Source organism: Drosophila tropicalis, unplaced genomic scaffold (genome assembly GCF_018151085.1).
Source record: "Drosophila tropicalis isolate 14030-0801.00 unplaced genomic scaffold, ASM1815108v1 contig_393, whole genome shotgun sequence".
Classification (NCBI taxonomy): Eukaryota; Metazoa; Arthropoda; class Insecta; order Diptera; family Drosophilidae; genus Drosophila; species Drosophila tropicalis.
The window spans coordinates 382,579-403,955 of record NW_027172855.1 but is presented as its reverse complement, the minus strand read 5'-3'; the positions used below and the strand labels follow the sequence as shown (position 1 = coordinate 403,955).

At 36.0% G+C, this 21,377-nt stretch overlaps 5 protein-coding genes across 8 annotated transcripts in view; 2 read left to right on the top strand and 3 right to left on the bottom strand.

Moving 5' to 3' along the window:
* Nucleotides 1–51: 51 nt before the first annotated feature.
* On the bottom strand, nt 52–4,929 carry AspRS-m (aspartyl-tRNA synthetase, mitochondrial). Of its 2 annotated transcripts, XM_068284652.1 has the most exons (7): nt 4,770–4,929; nt 4,367–4,502; nt 4,116–4,299; nt 3,192–3,689; nt 2,952–3,130; nt 1,322–2,866; nt 52–1,262 (listed from the first exon to the last, which is right to left on the bottom strand). In XM_068284652.1, the coding sequence occupies exons 3-7, from the start codon at nt 4,294–4,296 to the stop codon at nt 441–443; spliced, it is 3,225 nt and encodes a 1,074-aa protein (XP_068140753.1). In that variant the 5' UTR covers nt 4,297–4,299; nt 4,367–4,502; nt 4,770–4,929; the 3' UTR covers nt 52–440. The 2 variants fall into 2 exon arrangements, with proteins under 2 accessions (XP_068140753.1, XP_068140752.1); XM_068284651.1 differs by lacking the exon at nt 4,770–4,929 and having other exon boundaries at nt 4,367–4,519.
* Nucleotides 4,930–5,012: 83 nt separating this feature from the next.
* On the bottom strand, nt 5,013–15,931 carry mdy (midway). Of its 3 annotated transcripts, none has more exons than XM_068284550.1 (10): nt 15,616–15,931; nt 11,863–12,226; nt 11,513–11,641; nt 11,341–11,432; nt 11,222–11,274; nt 6,440–6,548; nt 6,242–6,385; nt 5,868–6,178; nt 5,527–5,799; nt 5,013–5,470 (listed from the first exon to the last, which is right to left on the bottom strand). In XM_068284550.1, exons 2-10 carry the CDS (start codon nt 12,213–12,215, stop codon nt 5,234–5,236), a joined length of 1,701 nt encoding a protein of 566 aa, XP_068140651.1. In that variant the 5' UTR covers nt 12,216–12,226; nt 15,616–15,931; the 3' UTR covers nt 5,013–5,233. The 3 variants fall into 3 exon arrangements, with proteins under 3 accessions (XP_068140651.1, XP_068140649.1, XP_068140650.1); XM_068284548.1 differs by having other exon boundaries at nt 15,705–15,931; XM_068284549.1 differs by having other exon boundaries at nt 15,732–15,931.
* Cse1 (chromosome segregation 1) lies at nt 6,731–10,770 on the top strand. Its single transcript, XM_068284656.1, has 7 exons — nt 6,731–6,943; nt 7,173–8,032; nt 8,103–8,586; nt 8,649–8,951; nt 9,010–9,166; nt 9,237–9,540; nt 9,601–10,770. The coding sequence occupies exons 1-7, from the start codon at nt 6,859–6,861 to the stop codon at nt 10,354–10,356; spliced, it is 2,949 nt and encodes a 982-aa protein (XP_068140757.1). The 5' UTR covers nt 6,731–6,858; the 3' UTR covers nt 10,357–10,770.
* Nucleotides 10,965–21,377, top strand: part of LOC137572751 (trans-1,2-dihydrobenzene-1,2-diol dehydrogenase) — a 33,739-nt gene continuing 23,326 nt past the window's right edge. The window contains exon 1 of the mRNA XM_068284551.1: nt 10,965–11,192. Within this exon, the coding sequence (XP_068140652.1) occupies nt 11,129–11,192 (64 nt within the window). The 5' untranslated portion in view covers nt 10,965–11,128. The remainder of the gene's footprint in view (nt 11,193–21,377) is intronic.
* LOC137572967 (uncharacterized) lies at nt 19,945–20,454 on the bottom strand (the record flags this gene model as incomplete). The annotated part of the gene is made up of 3 exons (XM_068284830.1): nt 19,945–19,980; nt 20,081–20,328; nt 20,403–20,454. Coding segments are annotated over 3 exons (336 nt in total), but the record flags the coding sequence as incomplete, so codon positions are not given.

The following is a 21,377-nucleotide window of genomic DNA, read 5'->3' as shown; positions in this document are numbered from 1 at the left end:
ATCATCCTTTATGAAAATTCCATAAATTTTGTATTAAATTTAGTCTTTAAGTTTTGGTTTTAATATTTATATTATTTTTCAAGCATTTCGTTAATTTATATATGAAACAATTCTTGTGAATACAATTAGCACTTTTGTTTGTATGCAATGTGTAATTATATAAGTTATGGTAAAATGGTATATATATGTTTAATCAATAAATATATACCTATGTATACATATATATATTGAAATCGGGGTTTATGCGAGCTGTTGAAATAATTCAGAATTTCGATGCGTGACTTGATCCTTTGAGTTTTCTTTTGCTGCTAGCTGCCAACTGCAACTGCCACGCCTCCATTTTGCTCTCTGACCTTAATATTAAAATGTGTGTGTATTTATTTGTGTTTTACTGATCTTGTGGGGGTTTAACTATTTCCTGAGCATTCTTAACCATCTATTTAGATCTTCTTTTTGACAGTTCTTTTAGAGGGAGTCGCTGTAGCTGTTGGAGCAGTTTTAACATTGCCAGATTCATCATATTCCTGCTTAATTTCGATATCCATATCAGCACTGTGCTGCTGCTGCTGCTCCGTATCGCTAACGCCCGACATGGGTGAGGGTGGAGCTCTCTCAGCATCTGGATCATCGTCTTCCTGGCCATTATTCGTGCTGTTTGCCTCTGCTGCTCGCTCGGCTGCCTCCTCTTCTTCGGTAGCCTCGACAACAGCCAAATGATAGAGCTTCATTTCCTCATCGGAAATGGGTATGGGTGCATTTGACAACGGATCGCGTCCATTTAAGGATTTGGGGAATGCAATTACATCTCTTATGGATCGAGCCCGACACAATATGGCTATAAGCCGATCGAGTCCCAAAGCAATGCCACCGTGTGGTGGACAACCTGACTCGAGGGCGCTCAACAAATGTGACAAATGCTCGTGGGGTATTTTAAGGACTTGATCCAATATGAAATGCTGCATATCACGATCGTGTAGGCGTATAGAACCTCCGCCAACTTCTTGGCCATTTAACACCAAATCGTAGGCCTGAGACCGTATGCTCTCCAAATTGTCACACTGGTTGGCAAAATTATCCAAATCCTCAGGATGCGGTGCGGTAAATGGATGATGAACACTCTCCAGCTGATTGGTCTGACTATTTCGTTCGAAAAGTGGAAAATCGATGACCCAAAGGAAACGATATTCATGCGGTTTCTTTGTCTTTGCATTCTCAACCAGAAAGTCATGATAATCCAAGCGAATGCGTCCCAATAAACTGCGCTGTAGAGTTCAAGATACAAATGAGTTATATTCGAATAAAATTCAGACTAGAAACTTACCGTTTCCTCTTTGGGACCAATGCCCAAGAATAGTAAATCATTTTCCTCCAAATCAAATTTCTCAATGACCTCCTTTGCGACTTCTTCGCCCAGCAATTTAGTAAGACGCTCCTCCACATCCTTCGAATACATGAATTTTCGGACAAATAGTGTGCCCTTAAAGTCTTTTCCCAAGCCTTCATAGTGCTTACGAGCAGCCCCATTCCAGAAGGCTTCACTGGCTCGCACCACAATGGCATAGGCCCCAAAATCATCGTATTTCTCTTTGAATTCATCAGATTTTTCAATAATATCGGTGACATTGTTCAAGAGAAAACCGAATCGTGTATCTGGCTTATCGCAGCCATATTTTTCTAAAGCCTCCTCATAGGTAATCCGACGGAAAGGTGTCTGCAACTTGGATAAATGTTTGGGCCACGAGTATCTCAAAGTTTCCTCAATTAACTGCATTATATCATCACGGCTGGTAAATGATAATTCAATATCGAGCTGTGTGAATTCCGGTTGACGATCCGGTCTTGTGGACTCATCCCGATAGCAGCGAGCTACTTGGAAATAGCGATCCATGCCACCCGACATGAGCATCTGTTTGAATTGCTGTGGACTCTGGACCAGGGAATAGAAATGTCCTGCCTTACGAGTGGGCACTACAAACTCTTGCGCACCGCCAGGTGTGCGGCGAAATAGCGTGGGTGTCTCCACCTCAACGAATCCTAAATAATTAATAAGATATTCTCGCATTTTCATGATGACCGATGAACGCAGTCGTAAATTATGTTGCATATCATTAAACCTCAGATCAAGATAGCGATGAGTTAGACGTAAACGCTCGCCAGCTCGATTAAATTTACGTATTTCGAAAGGTAAATTCTTTTTAGCTGGATTCAAGACTGTGACATTATCAGCCTCGACTTCAACGTGACCGGTTTGCATTTTGGGATTGATGGTAGCTGCCGGTCGAGGTATAACTGTTCCCTCCACTCTTACAATCGACTCAATTGGCACTCCAGTATCCACATATTCCTCCAGTCCCTTGGTTTTGGGCGACAACAAGACCTGGGTCTGGCCATAGGCATCGCGTAAAATGAAAAACTTATTCATCCTTTGGAATTCAAGCCAACCGCAGATAACAACCTTATCGTTTATCTCATTGGAAGTGAGTTCCCCACAATTATGTGTACGATCGGCAAATTTATTAGTATCAGCGATTTTCTCAATCTGTCCTGAAGAGGTTGTACCATTTTTGGCGTCCGATTCGGTTTGATGTTCTGCATTCTCACCATTATTGCCCAAAGCTGAAGCCAAGCTAGACACAGCAGCCTCTTCATTTTCCAAATCATCAATCGATAACTTTTGCTGCTTTTCCTTGGCCTTAATGGGACCTTCGTAGGGATCATCGGGATTAAGAATTTTCACACTTGTCACACTAACTTCCACTTCGCCAGTATCATATTTTAAGTTAATGTTTGCCTTGGGCCTGCCCAGAACTTTGCCAACGATTTGGAGAACTGTTTGATCCGGCGTCGAAAGGAATGTGTCCATTAACTAAAGCAAATTAAATGTGTTATTATGGGTTCAGATTGTCTGGGTAATAGGTTTGTACTTGCTGACTTCATTGTCTTCTACTCACCGATTGATCTTCAATCATTAATTGTGTCTGGCCATAACCATCTTTAAGTTGTAGAAATTTGTTATTTTTTGTAGACGGTATCCAACCCACAAGTGTCACCGATTTACCCACATCGTCGCGTCTCAAATCGTTGCAGGTTAAATCCCGATTCTCAAAGTATTTCAAAATGTTCTCATTCTCTAGAAAATTGAATAAGTAGTAATCGAGGTTTTTAAATTGTTTTCATCCCATTTGACTTACTGGCTATCTTGTATTCGGTACTGGTGATGCCCAAAGTGCTCTGCTGTTGCACCATAGTGCTATAGGTCCGCTTATCTCCAGCTCGTTTTGTGCCGCTTGTGGGAAAATGTATGTTTAGAATATCCTGGACTTCCACTTCGATTTCACCAGTGGGCATGGTTTGATTGCACGAATTGTGTGGTCTGCGCATTACTTGACCCACAATGGTTAAGGTGGTATTTTCTGGCATATTGTTCATACGACGGGCCACACGTGGATGTTTATCCTCCAGAACGACCAGTTGACAGGCGCCTCCATTACGATCTCGCAGCTCGGCGAATCGATTGACACGTTTTTTAATCAATCGTCCGGACAATTCCACAAATAGGCCACAATGATGATTACGCAATTCACCACAGCTTTGGCGCATAGGTTGAGGTGGTTGAGAGTTCATACTAAAGTTACTGGCCATGGCACTCATCAATTGCATTAGATCGTTGCCTGAGATATTTGGACCCACTTAATAAAGAAATAAAAAAGTGATATAATACCAAAGACACTAATTATGGAATAATTTTCCAATTTTAAGGGTTATCATTGGTTTTAATTTCTGTTGAATAAGGAAAACTAGTCTAATATGTTTTAAGACTACACAGAATCGGACAAGATATCATAGATATATTTTAAGAAATCACAAGATTAATAAATTTCATAAACTTTGAATTAACTCAAAAGACAATATCAATTAATGAAAAAACAGGTTTTCCATGAAACTTCTACCCTGTTATCTATTGAGTATTTAAGTATTACATAAATAAAACAAGAAAAAAAAAGTAACATGGGAACAAACTAACAAGTAACAATTGTCCAACAGAAGCTCCATGTCAAACAGACAACATAATCTTTCGGAGAAATTCCCATCTGATCTCTATTTAAGCAACTTACTGTTAAAGGGATTTGGTCCTGGTCCTGGTCCATAATTATCATTATAGCCACCACCGCCTCGATAATTATCAAAGTCATTATAGCCACCACCACCGCCACCATAGCCTCCTCCGCCACCCGGGCCACCACTATAACGTCCGCCTCCACCACCGCCACCACTTCCACGATATCTTCCACTCATAATCTAAAAGGAATAAAAAAAAACCAATTAAATTATACTCGTTCATTCCAGGAAGACATTCATCACTTACGTGACCACAATCGGCCGCCGGCTGGCGCTCTGGGTTTTCACTTGGCAAACTGTGGGAACTCTTCTTCTTACTTACTACGGCAAATCCTTTGACCAATTGTTGTAGCTGCAATTGCTGCTGACTACGCCAAATGTTTCTAGAAATCAATAACATTATTTTTTATTTTAGCAATTTGCTCTACAATATTTCATGATTCAGTTAAAAAAAAAATATTTTTCTGGCGCACCACGAGCCCCATACAACACACACAAATGCACTGGCACACACACACACACACACACCCACACAGGCACAAAATTATATACATAAAACTTTTCCCTGTGTGTGTGAGTTAGTCTGCAATTGCCGGGCGTCGCGAAAAATGCCGACGATACAATGAACATAATTCTTATCGCCGATTTACCTTAGCAAGACAAGCGATTGAAGTGCCAGTATTCTCTTTTTGATTTTCGAATGCAAAACTACAAACTTTTTAAAACACAATAGGAAAATAACAACTTTATATTAAACAGATCCAAAATTATTTTTTCTGTTTTGGCTTGGTAAGTGTTTAGTGTGACCAGTAATTTTCCCAAGAAAAATCCCACAGTCAAATTTGTCAACTATTATCGATAACTTGACTATCGACATCGAATTAGACTACAAATACGTTATTTTCAAATTTCATAAAAATGTTTATTTTCATGTTGTACAAATATATTTACAATGTCTTCTTAAATTCATTAACAAATGCATGTTATAACAATTTTTGTTGTTGGTGTTTGTTTTTGATATTGGCAATCACAAGTTTTGCTTGCATTTTAGGGCAACTAAATTCTAATAGAGTGAAGGGAAGTTCTAAAAAAATTTAAATGTGATGGAAACATTTTAACTCTGATAGTCAGTAGTAGAATTGAGGGAGTTTTGGAAATGTGTAACCACATAGTCATGGTAATACATCATTATGCACAATGGTTGACCCAAAATAATCGATGCCCAGACAATAATATTGCCCATGCGAGGACCCAGATTACGTTCAACATATTTGGAAATGGCCGATAATGGAATCTGTCCCATCATGCCCAAAAAAGCCCAGATTTTGTACGTTTGCAACGGCACAGATACCTACAATGTTTTGAAAATTAATAAATGCGAAAGAACTGAAGTTAACTAAAACTCACCAAATATTCATGGAAAAATGCACTGAAAAGAAAAACTATGGTGGATGCCTGTCTAGACGAATAACCCATTTGAACTACTGGAATATATAGATGTCTCACACACCAACGGTGGACTGGCATATTCCACGTACGCCAAAAAGTATCAATATTATTGGCATTCCACCAATCACAATAAAAGTTGCGATCAGCAAAATTAAGCATCTCGCCAGCGGCATTCAAAAACGAATGGAACATTAGATAGAAAAAGCACAGCCAGCACAAGTGATTGGGTAGCTGAAGAAGGAACATACAATTATTGAATTCAATAATTAAAATTCTCGCGATTTTAGTTTTATACTTACCGCAAGCTTCAAGAGTCTTTCAGTGGCCAAAGCCACATCCATATTGGAGAAGGGTATCAAAGAGTTCCTTACCGATGGAATAATCCATTGTTGGAACAATGCCATTACCATATTTACGCCAATGATTACTTCCATCAGACGTTTGAGCAAGAAACGCTTGCGAACTCTTGTTGTTTTTGGGAAGTTCAATTCATAACATAAAGTTGGAGCACACAAAAAGTACAATAGATCGCGATAACTTAAATTATCTGGATATTGTACCAATTTGGGAATGGCCTCATCGTCGTCACCATCACCCAAATGCCCATTCTCTAAAAAATTAATTCAAATATTAACCTTTACATATATGTACTTGGTTAAATTAAAAAACTTACTTAATTCAGCTAAAGTAATGCTGGGACGACGTTCACGTGGATTTTTCTGATAGTAAGTCTGACGGCACCACATATTGGTTTGAACATAAGACCAAAGCTTTAAGAATAGTACCGAATAATAGAAACAAACTGTCATAGCTCCCACTAAAAAAGACAATAGTTTTTTATGAATATTTCTTGATTTTATTGTAGACTTACTTAAACTGAAGGCATGTCCTTTGAGATGAATAATTACTACAGGCAAACATACTAAGACAATTATGTTAACGATTTGTATAAACATTCCAAGAGCCTCGGAAATGATTTCCTATAAAGAAATAAGGAAAAACCAGAATTTCAATTACTATGAGAAACTATGAGAAAATTTAAAATGATACGTTATTCTTTTAACAGTTTTCCAAACTATCGATTTAAGTCATTCTGTTAGTTAACATAACAGAGTCTGAACAGAGAATCACGGTCTTATCGACTGCTTTGCCCATCTCTTATTCTAATTCTTCGTGTGCGAAAAAAGAGTAAAGACGCAGAAAATTTAATTCAATTTCGTTATTTGTTGTAAAAGTCGAATTTTCAAACTGTTGTGATATATATAAAACTTAGTTTATTAATTATCTAAAATGGAGGTCACCGAAGCAAATTTGCAATTACTGGCTGGTTATTTGCAACAGACGCTTAGCGCCGATCCCAATGTACGCCGGCCGGGTGAGTATGCAATGTGGTTGATCATGGGAAGGGAGGGAGGTTGAAAAGATTGGCAAAGAGGGTAAAGGGGGCGCTTGAAATGCATATGGCGTGTGCGTGTGATGCGCGGGAAATGTATGAGTCGAGGTATTTGCAACAATACATGAGATTGAGAAATACCGTAACAAGACTTAAATTAAATATTACTTTCCACATTCTTTTTAGTAATTAATTCATTTTATTTTCATAGCCGAAAAACTCTTGGAGTCCACGGAATTGCAACAGAATTACGCCGTTCTCTTGCTTAATCTGATCGATAAGGCGGAAATGGATATGACTATACGTATAGCGGGAGCCATTGCCTTTAAGAACTATGTGAAACGTAATTGGGCAGCCCATGAGGATAGCAATGAACCCGATCGCATACATGAAAGCGACAGGAATACAATTAAAACATTAATAGTCACCCTGATGCTGCATTCACCGATTGCTTTGCAAAAGCAATTGAGTGACACTGTGAGCATCATTGGCAAACATGATTTTCCCAAGAAATGGCCACAGTTGATCGTTGAAATGGTTAATAAATTTGCCTCGGGTGATTTTAATGTTATCAATGGAGTACTACAGACAGCTCATTCGTTATTCAAGCGTTATCGCTATGAATTTAAATCACAAGAATTGTGGGAAGAAATCAAATTTGTGCTGGATCGCATGTCAAAACCGTTGACGGATTTGCTACAGGCCACCATGGAATTGACGAAAGTACATGAACAGAATGCCGAGGCCCTGAAAGTAATCTATGGGTCACTGGTGCTGGTGAATAAAGTGTTTTATTCACTCAATGTCCAGGACTTACCCGAATTCTTTGAGGACAATATGAATATATGGATGGGTGCATTTATACAACAATTGGCTGCCGATGTACCACTGCTCACCTCGAATGACGATGAGGATGCTGGTGTATTGGAGCATTTGCGGTCGCAGGTCTGTGAAAATATATGTTTATATGCCCGCAAATACGATGAGGAATTCAAGCCATATATGGAACAATTTGTGACAGCCGTTTGGGAATTGTTGGTCAAAACCAGTCTGCATACCAAATACGATGCAGTAAGTGAGCACTAGAAATCCCTTCTCTATTGAGTCGTAAACATTATATTTCGCTGCCTTTTTCTTTTAGCTCGTCTCCAATGCATTACAGTTCCTTTCGGGGGTGGCTGAACGAAAGCATAATCAGAGTATTTTTGAAAATCCCGAAATACTGGCAAGAATTTGTGATAAAGTGGTCATACCCAATCTGGACATACGACCATCTGATGAAGAACTTTTCGAAGATAGTCCCGATGAGTATATAAAGCGTGATATTGAAGGATCCGACATAGATACCAGACGCCGAGCGGCATGTGATCTGGTCAAGACACTCTCAGTTAATTTCGAACAGAAAATATTTGGCATTTTTGGGCAATATTTGGAAATATTATTAAGTAAATATAAAGAGAATCCCGCTGCGAATTGGAGATCAAAAGATACGGCCATCTATTTGGTAACCTCATGGGCAGCACGTGGTGGCACTCAGAAACATGGAATCACTCAAACATCGGAGCTGGTGCCACTGCCGCAATTTTGTGCCCAACAAATTATACCCGAATTGGAGAGACCAAATGGTGAGAGAGAGACGATCCATCTATCAGTTGTTTGCACATTAATAATTAAAATTTATTTTCAGTCAATGAGTTGCCCGTATTAAAGGCAGCTGCCATCAAGTATGTGATGGTCTTTCGCACTCTTCTCGGACCGCAGATAGTGAACCAATGTTTGCCACAGTTGATTAGACATTTGCCAGCCGAGAGCATAGTGGTTCATAGCTATGCGGCCTGTGCATTGGAAAAAATTCTAACAATGCGGGATGCAGCTAGCAATGTTATGTTTGGACCTCAAATATTATCACAACATTCCAATGAATTGGTCAGTGGACTATTCTCTACCCTGTCCTTATCTGGATCCAATGAAAATGAATATGTTATGAAAGGTAATTGAAGACAATTTTTAAAATACTCGAAAAGTTTATTCAACTTTTCTCATTTCAGCTATAATGCGTTCATTCCATACTCTACAAGGAGCCGCTATGCCATACATGGGAGTGGCTCTACCACGACTCACTGAAATTCTTACCCAGGTGGCCAAGAATCCCTCAAGACCGAATTTTAATCACTATCTCTTCGAAACTCTGGCTATATCCATCAAGTAAGGAGACTAATACATAATAAGTACAAAAGTACCGTTGACTCTAAATTAATTTCCATTCCTATTTCAGAATTGTATGCCAAACGGATGCCTCGGCTGTTAGTTCCTTCGAGGAGGCTCTTTTCCCCGTATTCCAGGGAATTTTACAACAGGATATTGTTGAATTTGTGCCCTATGTATTCCAATTACTTTCGGTGTTGTTAGAAGTGCGTGAAACAAGTGGTTCACCCATACCGGAACCATATTGGGCATTATTTCCCTGCCTACTATCACCCGCTTTGTGGGATCGTTCGGGCAATGTGACGCCGTTAATACGTCTCTTATCCGCTTTTATTAAGCGAGGATCAGCACAGATACAGGCCACAGGAAAATTGGTATGCTATTTTCAAAATGGTCTCGTTTTCATTATTAATTTAAATACTTTCCATTTTCAGAATGGCATTTTGGGCATCTTTCAGAAAATGATCGCTTCCAAAGCTAATGATCACGAGGGTTTCTATTTGCTGCAAACTCTGATCTTTCATTATCCCACCCCTGAAATGCAGACGAGTATGCGTCAAATTTTTGGTCTGTTATTCCAACGTTTGTCGGTGGCAAAGACACCAAAATATTTGAGTGGCATAATTGTATTTTTCTCGTACTATATTGTCAAATTCGGTGGCAGTGCATTGGTGCAATTAATCGATGATATACAACCTGGAATGTTTGGCATGGTATTGGAGCGTGTTCTAATCACAGATCTGAATAAGGTTACCAAGGCCATAGAACGGAAAGCTGTTTCTGTGGGCATCACAAAACTACTAACCGAATGCCCAGAAATGTGTTCACCACACTACAATCAGTTCTGGCCAAGATTGTTACATGCTTTGATTGATGTTTTCGAGCGTCCCGCAGAGAAATTGGCACCCTTTGAAGGTGCTGCAACTGATACTGGCAATGTTTTCAGTCTGGAAGATGAAGGCGAGGGTGGTGGATATCAAGTGGCATTTGCTCAACTTAGCCATGCCCAGCCAACGCGACAAGATTATGTCGCCGAAGTGACCGATACCCGACAATTTTTAGCCACTTCATTAAGTAAATTTTCACAGAGTCGTCCCGGTGAGTTGGCCACACTTTTGGGATCTCTCCAACCGGACTATAAGCAAATGGTTCAGAAATATTGTGATCAAGCAGGAGTGGGTATTGTTTGAGAGGCACCTCCAAGCCATACATTCACACACACACAGACCTATGCTAATGCTCTAATACTTCTTCGTTGTCAATTTAAAAACTTGTTTATGTTTAAAGTAAAATATTTTTCTACATTTAAAAGACAATGCTGTTAAAAATTCATACATCACCTTGTTGATCATAATTGATAATCATTTGGAAATCATATATTACACACAATTTCTCTTAAGGTTAAACAAATATTAAACAAATTTTACTTCGTCTAACAGTTCAAAATGGCATGTAAAATCAAGAAAAACTAAGTAAAATATGTTGCAAAAAAAAGAAGCGAAATGCATTATACACTAACTATTTGTATTAAGAAATAAAGTTATAAAAAAAATTAATAAATCCGATTGTCTTAAGAAATAAAGTTATAAAAAAAGATTTGCAAATTTGATTGTTTTATATATGCGATTCAGTGTGTTAAAGTATAATAGATTTTGATTAATAATTTCAAAACCAATTACATTTTTTGAGAAAATTGAAATTGATAAAAATTGATTTGTTTTGCAAATCTACTAAGATTATTGTCAGACTAATATTTATGTTTTCTCAATCTTTCTATTCTGCTTATCTGGCTTTGTTTTACCTGTCCACAAAATTAATTTTTGGGTTCAATTTGTAAAGTAGTTTTTCTGGATATCGTAATAATATTTCAAAATTATACAGTAAAGTGATATATTTCTGAACAACTTCATATTCATTAAGCCAAAAACAAACTGCCTGGACGAACTATCTTGATCCTATAAAATGCTAAAACGCCTCCAACCCATTGATTTGCTGATGGCCAGATCTACTGCCAGGTATATTCAAAGTAAGTCACATTAATTTACATTGACTTACCATAGCGAGACCCTTTTCCACAGCCAAGCACAGAGATATATGAACCAGAGAGTCTGCAAAGATTTTTGTGTGTTCGTCTTATTATAAATAGACTTAAAAATTGATTTAAATAGACTTACATGTAATCAGTATGAGGGCATTGTGTCCCTCGCCCTCATTGCGACCGCTCAAAAAGAAAAACCAATCCAGGGGATTTATGCGTATGCCGTATCTAGAAACAAAAACAGAATATCACCAGAGTTAGTTTCATGAAATTATAGGATATACTTTCGCATATGTATGTATACACACTTGAGTAAGTTTTCCAGTCCCAAACGCAGGCCTCCAATGCAGAGTAGCAGAAAACCCCAATTCACGAGGCCCGAAAAGTTCGTGAAGCCTGAACTCCACGAGAACAATGAATCGCGGGGTCGATGGATACTAAACAGAAGAATGAAAGGGATAAATATTACTGACAACAAAGCCAACTTTAAGTCGGTATAACAAGGCATTTTCTAAACAGGTTAACATCTGATTTAGTTAATCAGCTTGTTTAGAAACATTGTGTTTGATCTTGAACCTCAGTTCTTACTATTAGTATTTCTATATTGGTGAAAGCTTTAAGCATTATCCAGATAGATATATTAATTTGGCATACTCACGGTCTACCTGGTTGAGCTTTGCGCTGTTTCTCCTCCTTTGTGGAGATCTCTTCAGCTCTGGTGACACTTTGTGTCCGTCTGTAGCGCATTTTCTTCTCAGAATTGCCATTCGATGTGCCATTACCATTTTCATCTTTATCCAATACTTTGCGATATTGACGTAAATCAATTGGATTGCCATGTTGGTCGAATAAATTCTGAGTGGATTTGCGATTTCTCAAGCTGCTCAAATTATGCTCGGTGGCCGAGGCAGAGCGTCTTAGACGTTTCATTATACCACCAGCCATGCCGCCATTACTTTTTTCCTGCGTTTCAGTTCCTCCTTTCCCTTTGGGATCTTTGGTTGTGGTCATGTTGATGGTAACTTTGGTGGAAGGAAAACAATAAGAAGGGGGGTAAAATAAGGTTCGCTTTTTATTAAGAGCCCATTTGTGGCAATCTTATCAAACATTTTTTGATTCGGGTGGCTCTAAAAATGCAATATGAATTTTTTTTTTGATAAGATTTGTTTTGGCCAATTTGTCTTGGTTATCAATTGGCTGGTGGCCCCCAAATGTGGTGAAGGAAATACCATAAAAATAGCTTTAACTGGGTGATTAGCATTGGAACAAGTGTTATTTATCAGTTTTTGTTTGCCTAATCCGACAGATTCGAAGCCACGATTGCATGTCATAACTTTTTTTGTTTTCTGATTTGAACGCACGCACTTTACTAGCCACCTTAGTAACTTCATTTATAAACTGAAAGTTCAGGTTTATGTGCTCAAAGTTCATTGCGGTTAACTGATATTTTTTGCATAGGTAAAAACCAGTTGCAAACTTGCGATGACAATCATCGTCAAGATCGTCTAGCATGTTAAATTGTTGATATTAAAATGCAATCAGACGGGAGGCGTCTACTATTAAGTACACTCGTAAAAATTGACTTAATTATAGATCACTGAGCGATATCAACAAATTGTTGCTGACCAAATTGCACTGCAAAGTTAGTACCTTAAGGAGCTACAAAATTTAATTCTTTTAGCTTATATTAAGTATTTAATAGGTTAAAAGGAACTCCTTTAGCTTATTTTAAAAATAATCATTTAGCAATGCCAAAATACCAGTTAAACGTTCGTTTGTTGCATACCTAAAGGAGCTAAAACCTCAAAACTTTAAAGCAAACAAGTTGTTTACTTAAATACTTTTAAATTTTTCTTGCCTTCCTTTTGAAATTCTAAAGTATGATTACATTTAACAACATTTTGTTGTGACTGTGAAAATATGTTAAATTATTGATTGTTTTTTCTCACAAAATTCTGAATTTCCTTAGGTTAACTTAAGGAATATCATTGAATGGATTAAAAAATTATATTTTCGCTTTCATTCTTTCAACTATTCTCATTTTTCAATTCGTCTGTAGCAATTTGTTTAAAATAAAAGACATTTCGTCAATTTGGTTTTTACATCACCTTCATATTTGATTCTTTATATGACGCATGCCGATTCCATTCATCTCTTAAAATTTTTTTTAATTATCATGCTATACTAGAAGTAATTCTATTTTAAATTTGGATTTTAGTTTTTGCATAACTTGTTGATGTGCGAAAAAAATAGCATATTTGATTAAACAAAGCAAGCAACAGCATCAGCAACAGAAACAAACAGATTCTATATAATGAAATTTCAGGGTTATCAAAAATGCTTGATTAACCTAACCTAAATACCTATATCTACGTCACATATTCCACATTTTTTGTTTTGTTATGAAACTACTTAATAATACTTATATTTACATACATATATATATGCACATACATACGTATATGCACGTTGAATTGGTAGTAATTCACTTTATCGATATCGTAATTATAAAATCAATAGTTGGCTTATCAAAGGCGACTAAAGCAGATAAGACCAGAGTTTCCGAGTTTATATAACTTGACTCTGTCCAGAGCATTGAACTACTACCCAACACTCTCCGATGTTTGCCTGGATTGATATGGCAGTATTTATTTCTCCATCTGTCTGATTGCAGTCCCTAAATGACGACTCATCATGATGCGACTGTCTACGTCATTAACAGCGAGGCAAAAGTAAATGAAGTGTATCAAAAGTAAGAGGAAGAACCCCCCCATCCATGACTCTGAGTAATATTTAATGAATGTGGGTGGGTGGTGATGACAAGCGGGAAAGTCTCCCGCATGAAGAACGTGTAGTTTAATGAACTTACTGACTGATACGTCTGTTTTCATCTTTATGCATATTATATTTGAGCTTCACTGTACCTACGGTGTGTAAATTAAAAATGCATTGTGTTGTATGACCTTTTTTGTAGAGTGAAACCGGTCGGTAAACTATTTATGCAGTCTAATTATAAGTAGAGACACCAAAGGAATCACCAAGTAAGTAGGTCAGTAATTCAAGTAATTTCATTTTTAAGTTTCTGTTGTTTTTTTTACAACAATTACGAAAATTCTCAATTTGTTATCAACAAAAAAAAAAAAAGAGCCAGACATGTCTGGACATCATAATAATTCCATTCGATCCTCTATCATTATGTTTGGCCTTTACATTGTAAGCGGATGTTCTATGTTTCGGCTCATAGAACATTTTTGCCGGCTCTTATCAAAAGTCGGTGAAGTGTTATCAGTGTCTGTCTCTCTGTCTCTGACTTTTGGCTGATAAACTCTGGTATACAACAAATGTTGTCCAACTAAATGAAAAAACACAAAAGTTTTGTGTTTGAAATTGTATCTCTCTTACTCTCTATCTCATACTTTCTCTCTCTCTCAAAAAATAAAACTATCTCTCAGTTTATATCTCTGTGTATATAGTAAAGACAAATATCGGCTCTCTGTTTTGGCTTTTGTCTGAACCGGTTTTTTATTTTGTTGGCATCAAAGTTTGTTTAGATTTTTGGAATAAGACGACGCCAAATAAAAATTTGCACACTCTTTTTCAATAGGAGTGTGTTTATTTTTCGATATACCTGTAAAATATTATTGATCATCATGACTAATTAAAAGATAAAGCCACTCTATATATGTATGTGGCTCCTTCTCTATGAGTCATCGAAACTTTATTAACTGACATAGTTTATAAGATTACTAAAATAGCAACGATTTATTATATAAGTTTTCCAGTTTTTCAGGATATATAGCTTTAATTTGATTATTATATATTGTTTCAAGTAAACTGCTTATATTGCATGATATTAATTCGATCCTTTTGCGTTTCTTTTATGAACTTTTTTGAATCCTTTCTTTTTTTTCTAGTAGGAGTTCTCATTCAATGATCCGAAACCTTCAAAAGTTTCCCAAAATCGTTTGTTTCTAATGTTTATTTTCATTAGTGTAAAAGTTGTTTAAAGTTGCAAGAGTATTAAATTTGCGGTGTTGTTGTTAGTCTGGCCTAAAACACCTTTTTGTCGTTGCTGTTTGAAAAATAAACAGTTTGTTTGCAATGTCAAACCTGAGCAGGCCAAGGTTAAAAGTTAATAAGGTTAATAATAACATATAGTAAATTTTCTATATAGTATATATGTATATACATATGATATATCGTCGGCTTATCACTTGGTTAACTTTTGAGTCATATAAACGCAATCTAATTGACAGTTATTCCAGTTGCACGTGTTTCATTCGGCTTTTGCAGTGAGAGAAACATTTGTCCGATGTGTTTTAAAATTCAAACAAAAGCGAAAGCGTAGTAAAAGAAGAATAACAAAAAATTATTATAAATAAACTAAAAACAAAAGGCTAAAAATTCTCACACTTTGTTTTTGTTTGTTTTGTGTTTCGAAGTTCACTAGACTTAATAAATTGCTTTATTTTGTTTTGTTTTTTTATCACATTTAATTACATTTTATTTACTCTTTCTCGCACTCACTCTCGTTCTCTCTTTGTGCTTGTCTCTCCGTATTAGACACCTTTCATTCACTTTAATTGAACTTTTTTATTTGATTTTTTTTCTGTTCCACCCACGAAAATGCTAAAGAGAGATCTTTATTTATATTCTTGGTTCCCGCGATCTTTGGATTTTGTCGCACTGGAAGCGATTCTTTTTTTACCATTCGCTTCAACGTCAAATTCTCAACTGCCGCTTGGAAAATCCAATCAGAAAAGAAAGAAACAAAAGCAACAGTGTATGAAATATACTGCCAATGAGAGTTAATTGCTCCACACCGAAGCATAAATACTCTTACTTTAAAACTAGAAGATGAAATATGACTTTTCTGTTAGTTTTTTATAGTTCGAAATACATATATAAAAATTATTTCCCAACTTAAATTTTTTTTTACTTGATTGACATAATCGTCTAGAAAAGTAGTTAAATTGCTATTTGTTTCAAGAAATTTAGATAATATATAATTGCATTATGTGTATCTATTGTACAAAAACAGAATTGCATTCTATTACAATTTGTAGACTAATAACCAACTAATAGACAACTTTAGAAACCTTGCAACATTATAAACGTGCGTTTTGTAAGTGTATAAATGACAAGCATAAAAGAGAAAAGTCAGAGAGAGAGAGAGCGAGTCAACGATCAGTTCGACACCAGAGATACCAGTTCTCTGCACTAGAGGGCTTCCGAACATAGGGGCGCTGAGCCGTTTTTTGAGCACTTAATTCAAAAATGTATGCTTAACAATAATTTTCAGTCTCATTGCATTGCGTGAGGTAATAAATATATTTTGCAATTATTTTTAGAGGAAATGGGCGTGGCATCTCACCTCCACGGTCAGAAAACCGTATTTTGCCCAAAAAAGTATGCAAAGTATTTTAATATACAACCGTTGTGATTTTAATAATTTCTTTAAATTTATTTGGAAGCTTTTTTCTAAGTAAATCAAGGGATCTGAATATCCATTTTTATGCGGAAAGTGTTTTCTTGGCGTGTAATATTACATATTACAAAAGCTATATACCTTACCTTACATTGTAATATACCTTACCGCTTTTAGTAGTTAACCTTGTTTTCTGATTCGTACTACTCTTCGTGGATGCATATTCGAAAGGTCGTATGCATCTGCCATCTAAAAGATTGAACTTAAAAACATTCAAACTGGTCCTATATGTTTTGGTGCTCACCAACTCACCTGGAGTAGAGTACACTACATGCGCCTGCAACCTATGAACATTAACTCGACTTTATTCCTAAATCGTTTTTCCCTGATATATTGAAATCTCGTCGATATGCAGGAATATGAGGTTATAAGCCTTTTATATTTTACAAAGAATTGATTATTCTATCCAATAGTAAAAGTCTTAGACTGGACACTGGGAGACTTTTTTTTTATAACTCTACTTAAAGTTGAGATTTCGTTAGAAGTTTTGTTTGTGAGAGTTGCTTAGAATGACACAAATTTTAAGGCACACACCTAAATATGTAACAATTTATACTTACCCATAGTAAATATCCTGCTTTTTCAATAGCATCTACAGTTTTATCAATAACGTTTTTCTTTTAAAAGTTATATACACTCAAAGTCAAGCAACAATTTGCAATAAACAGAAGGAACTTCATTTCATTCTGTTCTTAACACTGGTTTTCAACAACGATTTTCGCGCCATTGTTGGAAAAATTTGAAAAAGCAAGTATGCAGAAATGTGCATTGAAGTTTTATCTATAAACATTTCGATTTCATTAACTTTTAAAAATTGACTTAAGTGCTCAAAAAACGGCTCGGCACCCCTATGGGCTATGTGCAGTGGCGCCAGTCGTCTACGTTGACTTTAAGAATATTAAGCTAATTTTTATATTGCCTAATTTTAGGCGTTGGTTAGGAAACTAAGCAAATTGCAAAGTTTGAAAATTATAAAGGGGTCAAGAATACATTATCGGTAGGGTCGGATCAAAAAATTAAGTTTATTGGCTTTTTAATAAAAATTTAACAAATTAAAGGAATCGTTTTGCCAATTTAGCTCAATTTTCTACAAAAGTGAAATAATATTTAGCCACAAACGACAGTTCCCGATTGAAATACCACTTTGTCTCAACTAAATAGTCGCCGGTGGGATAAGGAAGTCGAACAATCTCAGGCCTTAAATACCAATCTTGTACGTACACAATACCCTAAAAAAAGATTAAACATGATTTTATACATTTATGACTGATTTAAGCTTTGTAACTTACCTTATACGGACATGAATGATTGAAATTGGAAAAATCCACAACATTGTTAAGTAAAACTATAGCTATTGGATTATAGGGTTTTTCAAGGTATCGACAGGCATCGATATCGATCTTATACAGCCATGGCTTATAGCCATTTGCTTTTTTGAATAGTTGCCCCTTTAGACGCATTGAATGGGTCGATTCTACTAATGTCGCATTGAAATTAAGGGTAACAATATCCCGCTTGACTGCCTTTAACCGACATTGGTGTACCTGAATGATACTTGTATTAAGGCTTTCGCAAACATAGTTGGTAAATTTCATAATGACAGCATTCTGTAAAAATAAGTATAATACAATTTTTATTTAAAGTCGTGTTTCAACTTACATTCAGGGGAGTATTATGGATTAGCCAAATTGCTACAAATACTTCAAAGAAAATGCCGAACCTTAGGCTGGTAATGTCCATTTTAGATTAGTTACTAAAAAACTAGTTGTAGTAAAACTTTTCGAACGTTTAATCGTAAATCATCTTCACGTTTGACTTAACAAATTTATTGAATTTTTATATAGTCAGTCATATTATAATACAATTAACAAAGCTGAATTCGTAAACATAACTGAATGAATATGAATACAAAAATAAATTACCACGAATGCTTTGAAAAACTAAAAACAAGTAGGCCCATAATATCCATCCTAAAAAAGGCCTGAAATTGCATATGTGCTTGGGTTAACTTATTAATTCTTTTTAAATTATGGTTCTATAAAATTATTTATTTATATATTTGGATTTCATACTAAAACTAGTGAAACATTTACCAATATGTATAAGTCATGAAGTAATAAATATAAAAATACGTATACGCCCCGCACTAAAATTAACGATAAAATAATAAAACTACTAAATTGTTAAATAAAATTTAATAATAAAATTTAATAATTCAGTTACCAACTATCGCATAAATAAGGCCTTAAGCTGTGTATCCACACTCAAATTTGTATGACAAACGTGTTGCGTTTGAAGCAAATTCGAACGTGGATAGTGTTGTTTGCAGTAATATTCGTGTTTGAATTGCGTGTTTGACGAAAATAAAAGTGGTTCTATCTTCGACGTGTTTGACATATTGTTTGACAATGGATAGTAGTGTTTGAACGAACATCATTTTTAAAAGCTAGTTGCAGAGAGAGCACGTGGACAAAATGGACAAGAAATTTCTGGAAGAGTTCATTGATTCTTATAGAAATGAGCCCACACTGTGGCAAAATAAATGTGAGGAGTATAAAAACAAAAATCTAAGGAATAAAGCGTGGGAAAATCTTCTCATGATGTATAAAAAATATGACGAAAGCGCCACTGTTGATATTGTGAAAAGAAAAGTGAATTCACTGCGCACTTCGTACCGGCGCGAGCTAGCAAAAATAAGAAGAAGCGAGAAGTCAGGTACGGATGATGTGTACAAGCCAAGCATTTGGTATTATAATTCACTGAGCTTCTTGCATGATCAAGAGTCAATGGTGGAGGGGCTCAATACTTACGACGATACGTCGGAATCATTTTTGGAACAAGAACCAGTAAGTATTAAGAGTAGAAAATTTTTATTTTTATTGTTTATATTTTTATTATTAAAGCTGTGTACCCACACTCAAATTTGTATGACAAACGTGTTGCGTTTGAAGCAAATTCGAACGTGGATAGTGTTGTTTGCAGAAATTTTCGTGTTTGAAGTGCGCGTTTGACGAAAATAGAACCGGTTTTATCTTCGACATGTTTGACGAAACTGATTTGTTTGTCATACAAATTTGAGTGTGGATACACAGCTTTAGTGGAATATAAAATATAAACGATCATTTTGCCAAGCAACTGCTCCACTTGTATTAAAATATTCACAAAATTTATTGCGAATATTTTTGGCATTTTCCGTAGAATTGCCTCTAGCAGGCTGTAAATTATCCAGACGCAGTTCAGACTGTGCGCCATCTAAATTGTCAGAATCAATGGAGCCTCGAAGATATACTGCAGAGTTTTTCTTCGATACATAATTGTGCAAATAACAACAACATAGCAGAATAATAGATGCTTTTTCTGGTTGTAAAGATATGGTGGTTAAAAGCACTCTAAATCTGTTGGCTAAAATGCCACGCCTTGTCCTTGAAAGACGATAATTAAATATTAACTCTTCTTTTGTTAAGTTACGGCGACTGAATGGCTTCATTAAGTTTGTTGAAAGAGGAAATGCATCGTCCTCTACCAACACATATGGGAGCTCGTACTCAGTCATAGTCAAAGATTCCTCATCGTATCTTTTTTTATACTCGGATTGAGCAAATACTTCCGAATCAGATGACCTTCCATTCGCTCCGACTTCCACACACATAAATTCATAATTTGAATTGAATTGAATTGAACTATTGCCATCCGAACAATGCTGAATGAACCCGAGCAATAGGGCTTCTTTATGTGCACATGTTTTCCATCAATTGCACCTATGCATTTGATGAAATTTTATTGTCTTTGAAAATCAAATGCTACATCTTTCCATTCAACCTCATGCGTTGGAAGCTGAAATACCAATTGACACATTTTTATTTCTTTCAATTCCAGGTGTCAAAGAAGTTTATGAAGAACGACAATAGTTTTTCCTCCCAAAAAGCTGTGCAGCATTTAGATAATGTTAGCAACAAAAAGAAAGACAATGCAGAAGTGTATGGAGAATCTTGGGCTGCAACGTTCAGGCAGCTGTCGGCGGAGCAGCAGATTTATGCCAAAATTAGCATTGAGCAAATTCTTGCTCAAGGTCAACTGGGGATGTTGACCTTAAATGCTGCACCGATATACGATCCAATGGTCCGGGCAGCACCCATAGTGCATGGGCGATTGAAGTTGGAAGAAGGTGAAATCTCTTCAAATTTTTGTAGTAATGACAATATAAACGTTTAGTAAATATAGACGGGCATTAATGTCGATTCATTACATAACCAAGGCTTAAATACATTTGTATTTTATATATGCTTTGGGTTGAGTTAGGGCATCCTTATTTATGACTTATGTGCATGAACAAGATTATTTTGTTTAAAAAAGACCTAAAGCTTTGGAAAATCCAAGCATTTTGTATATTTTATTTGACTATACATATAATTGTGAAAATAAAAGCATTATGTACATATATGCGTATTAGTAAGATCACAGAAAATACTTCAATCGAAAACAAACTGTAAGATCATAAATTTTATAATTGCTAAGTTCATAAACTGTTTGCATTTTGACAAAGTAATGTTAAAGAAGGTAACTTCTGTCATTCCATTTTGACCTTAAACCTTTGTATTTATCTTATTATGTTTAAAACTGTTTTTTCTGTAAGTCACTCATAGCCATTGAAAAACGAATATTGTCATTACTAATGAAGCAAGTAA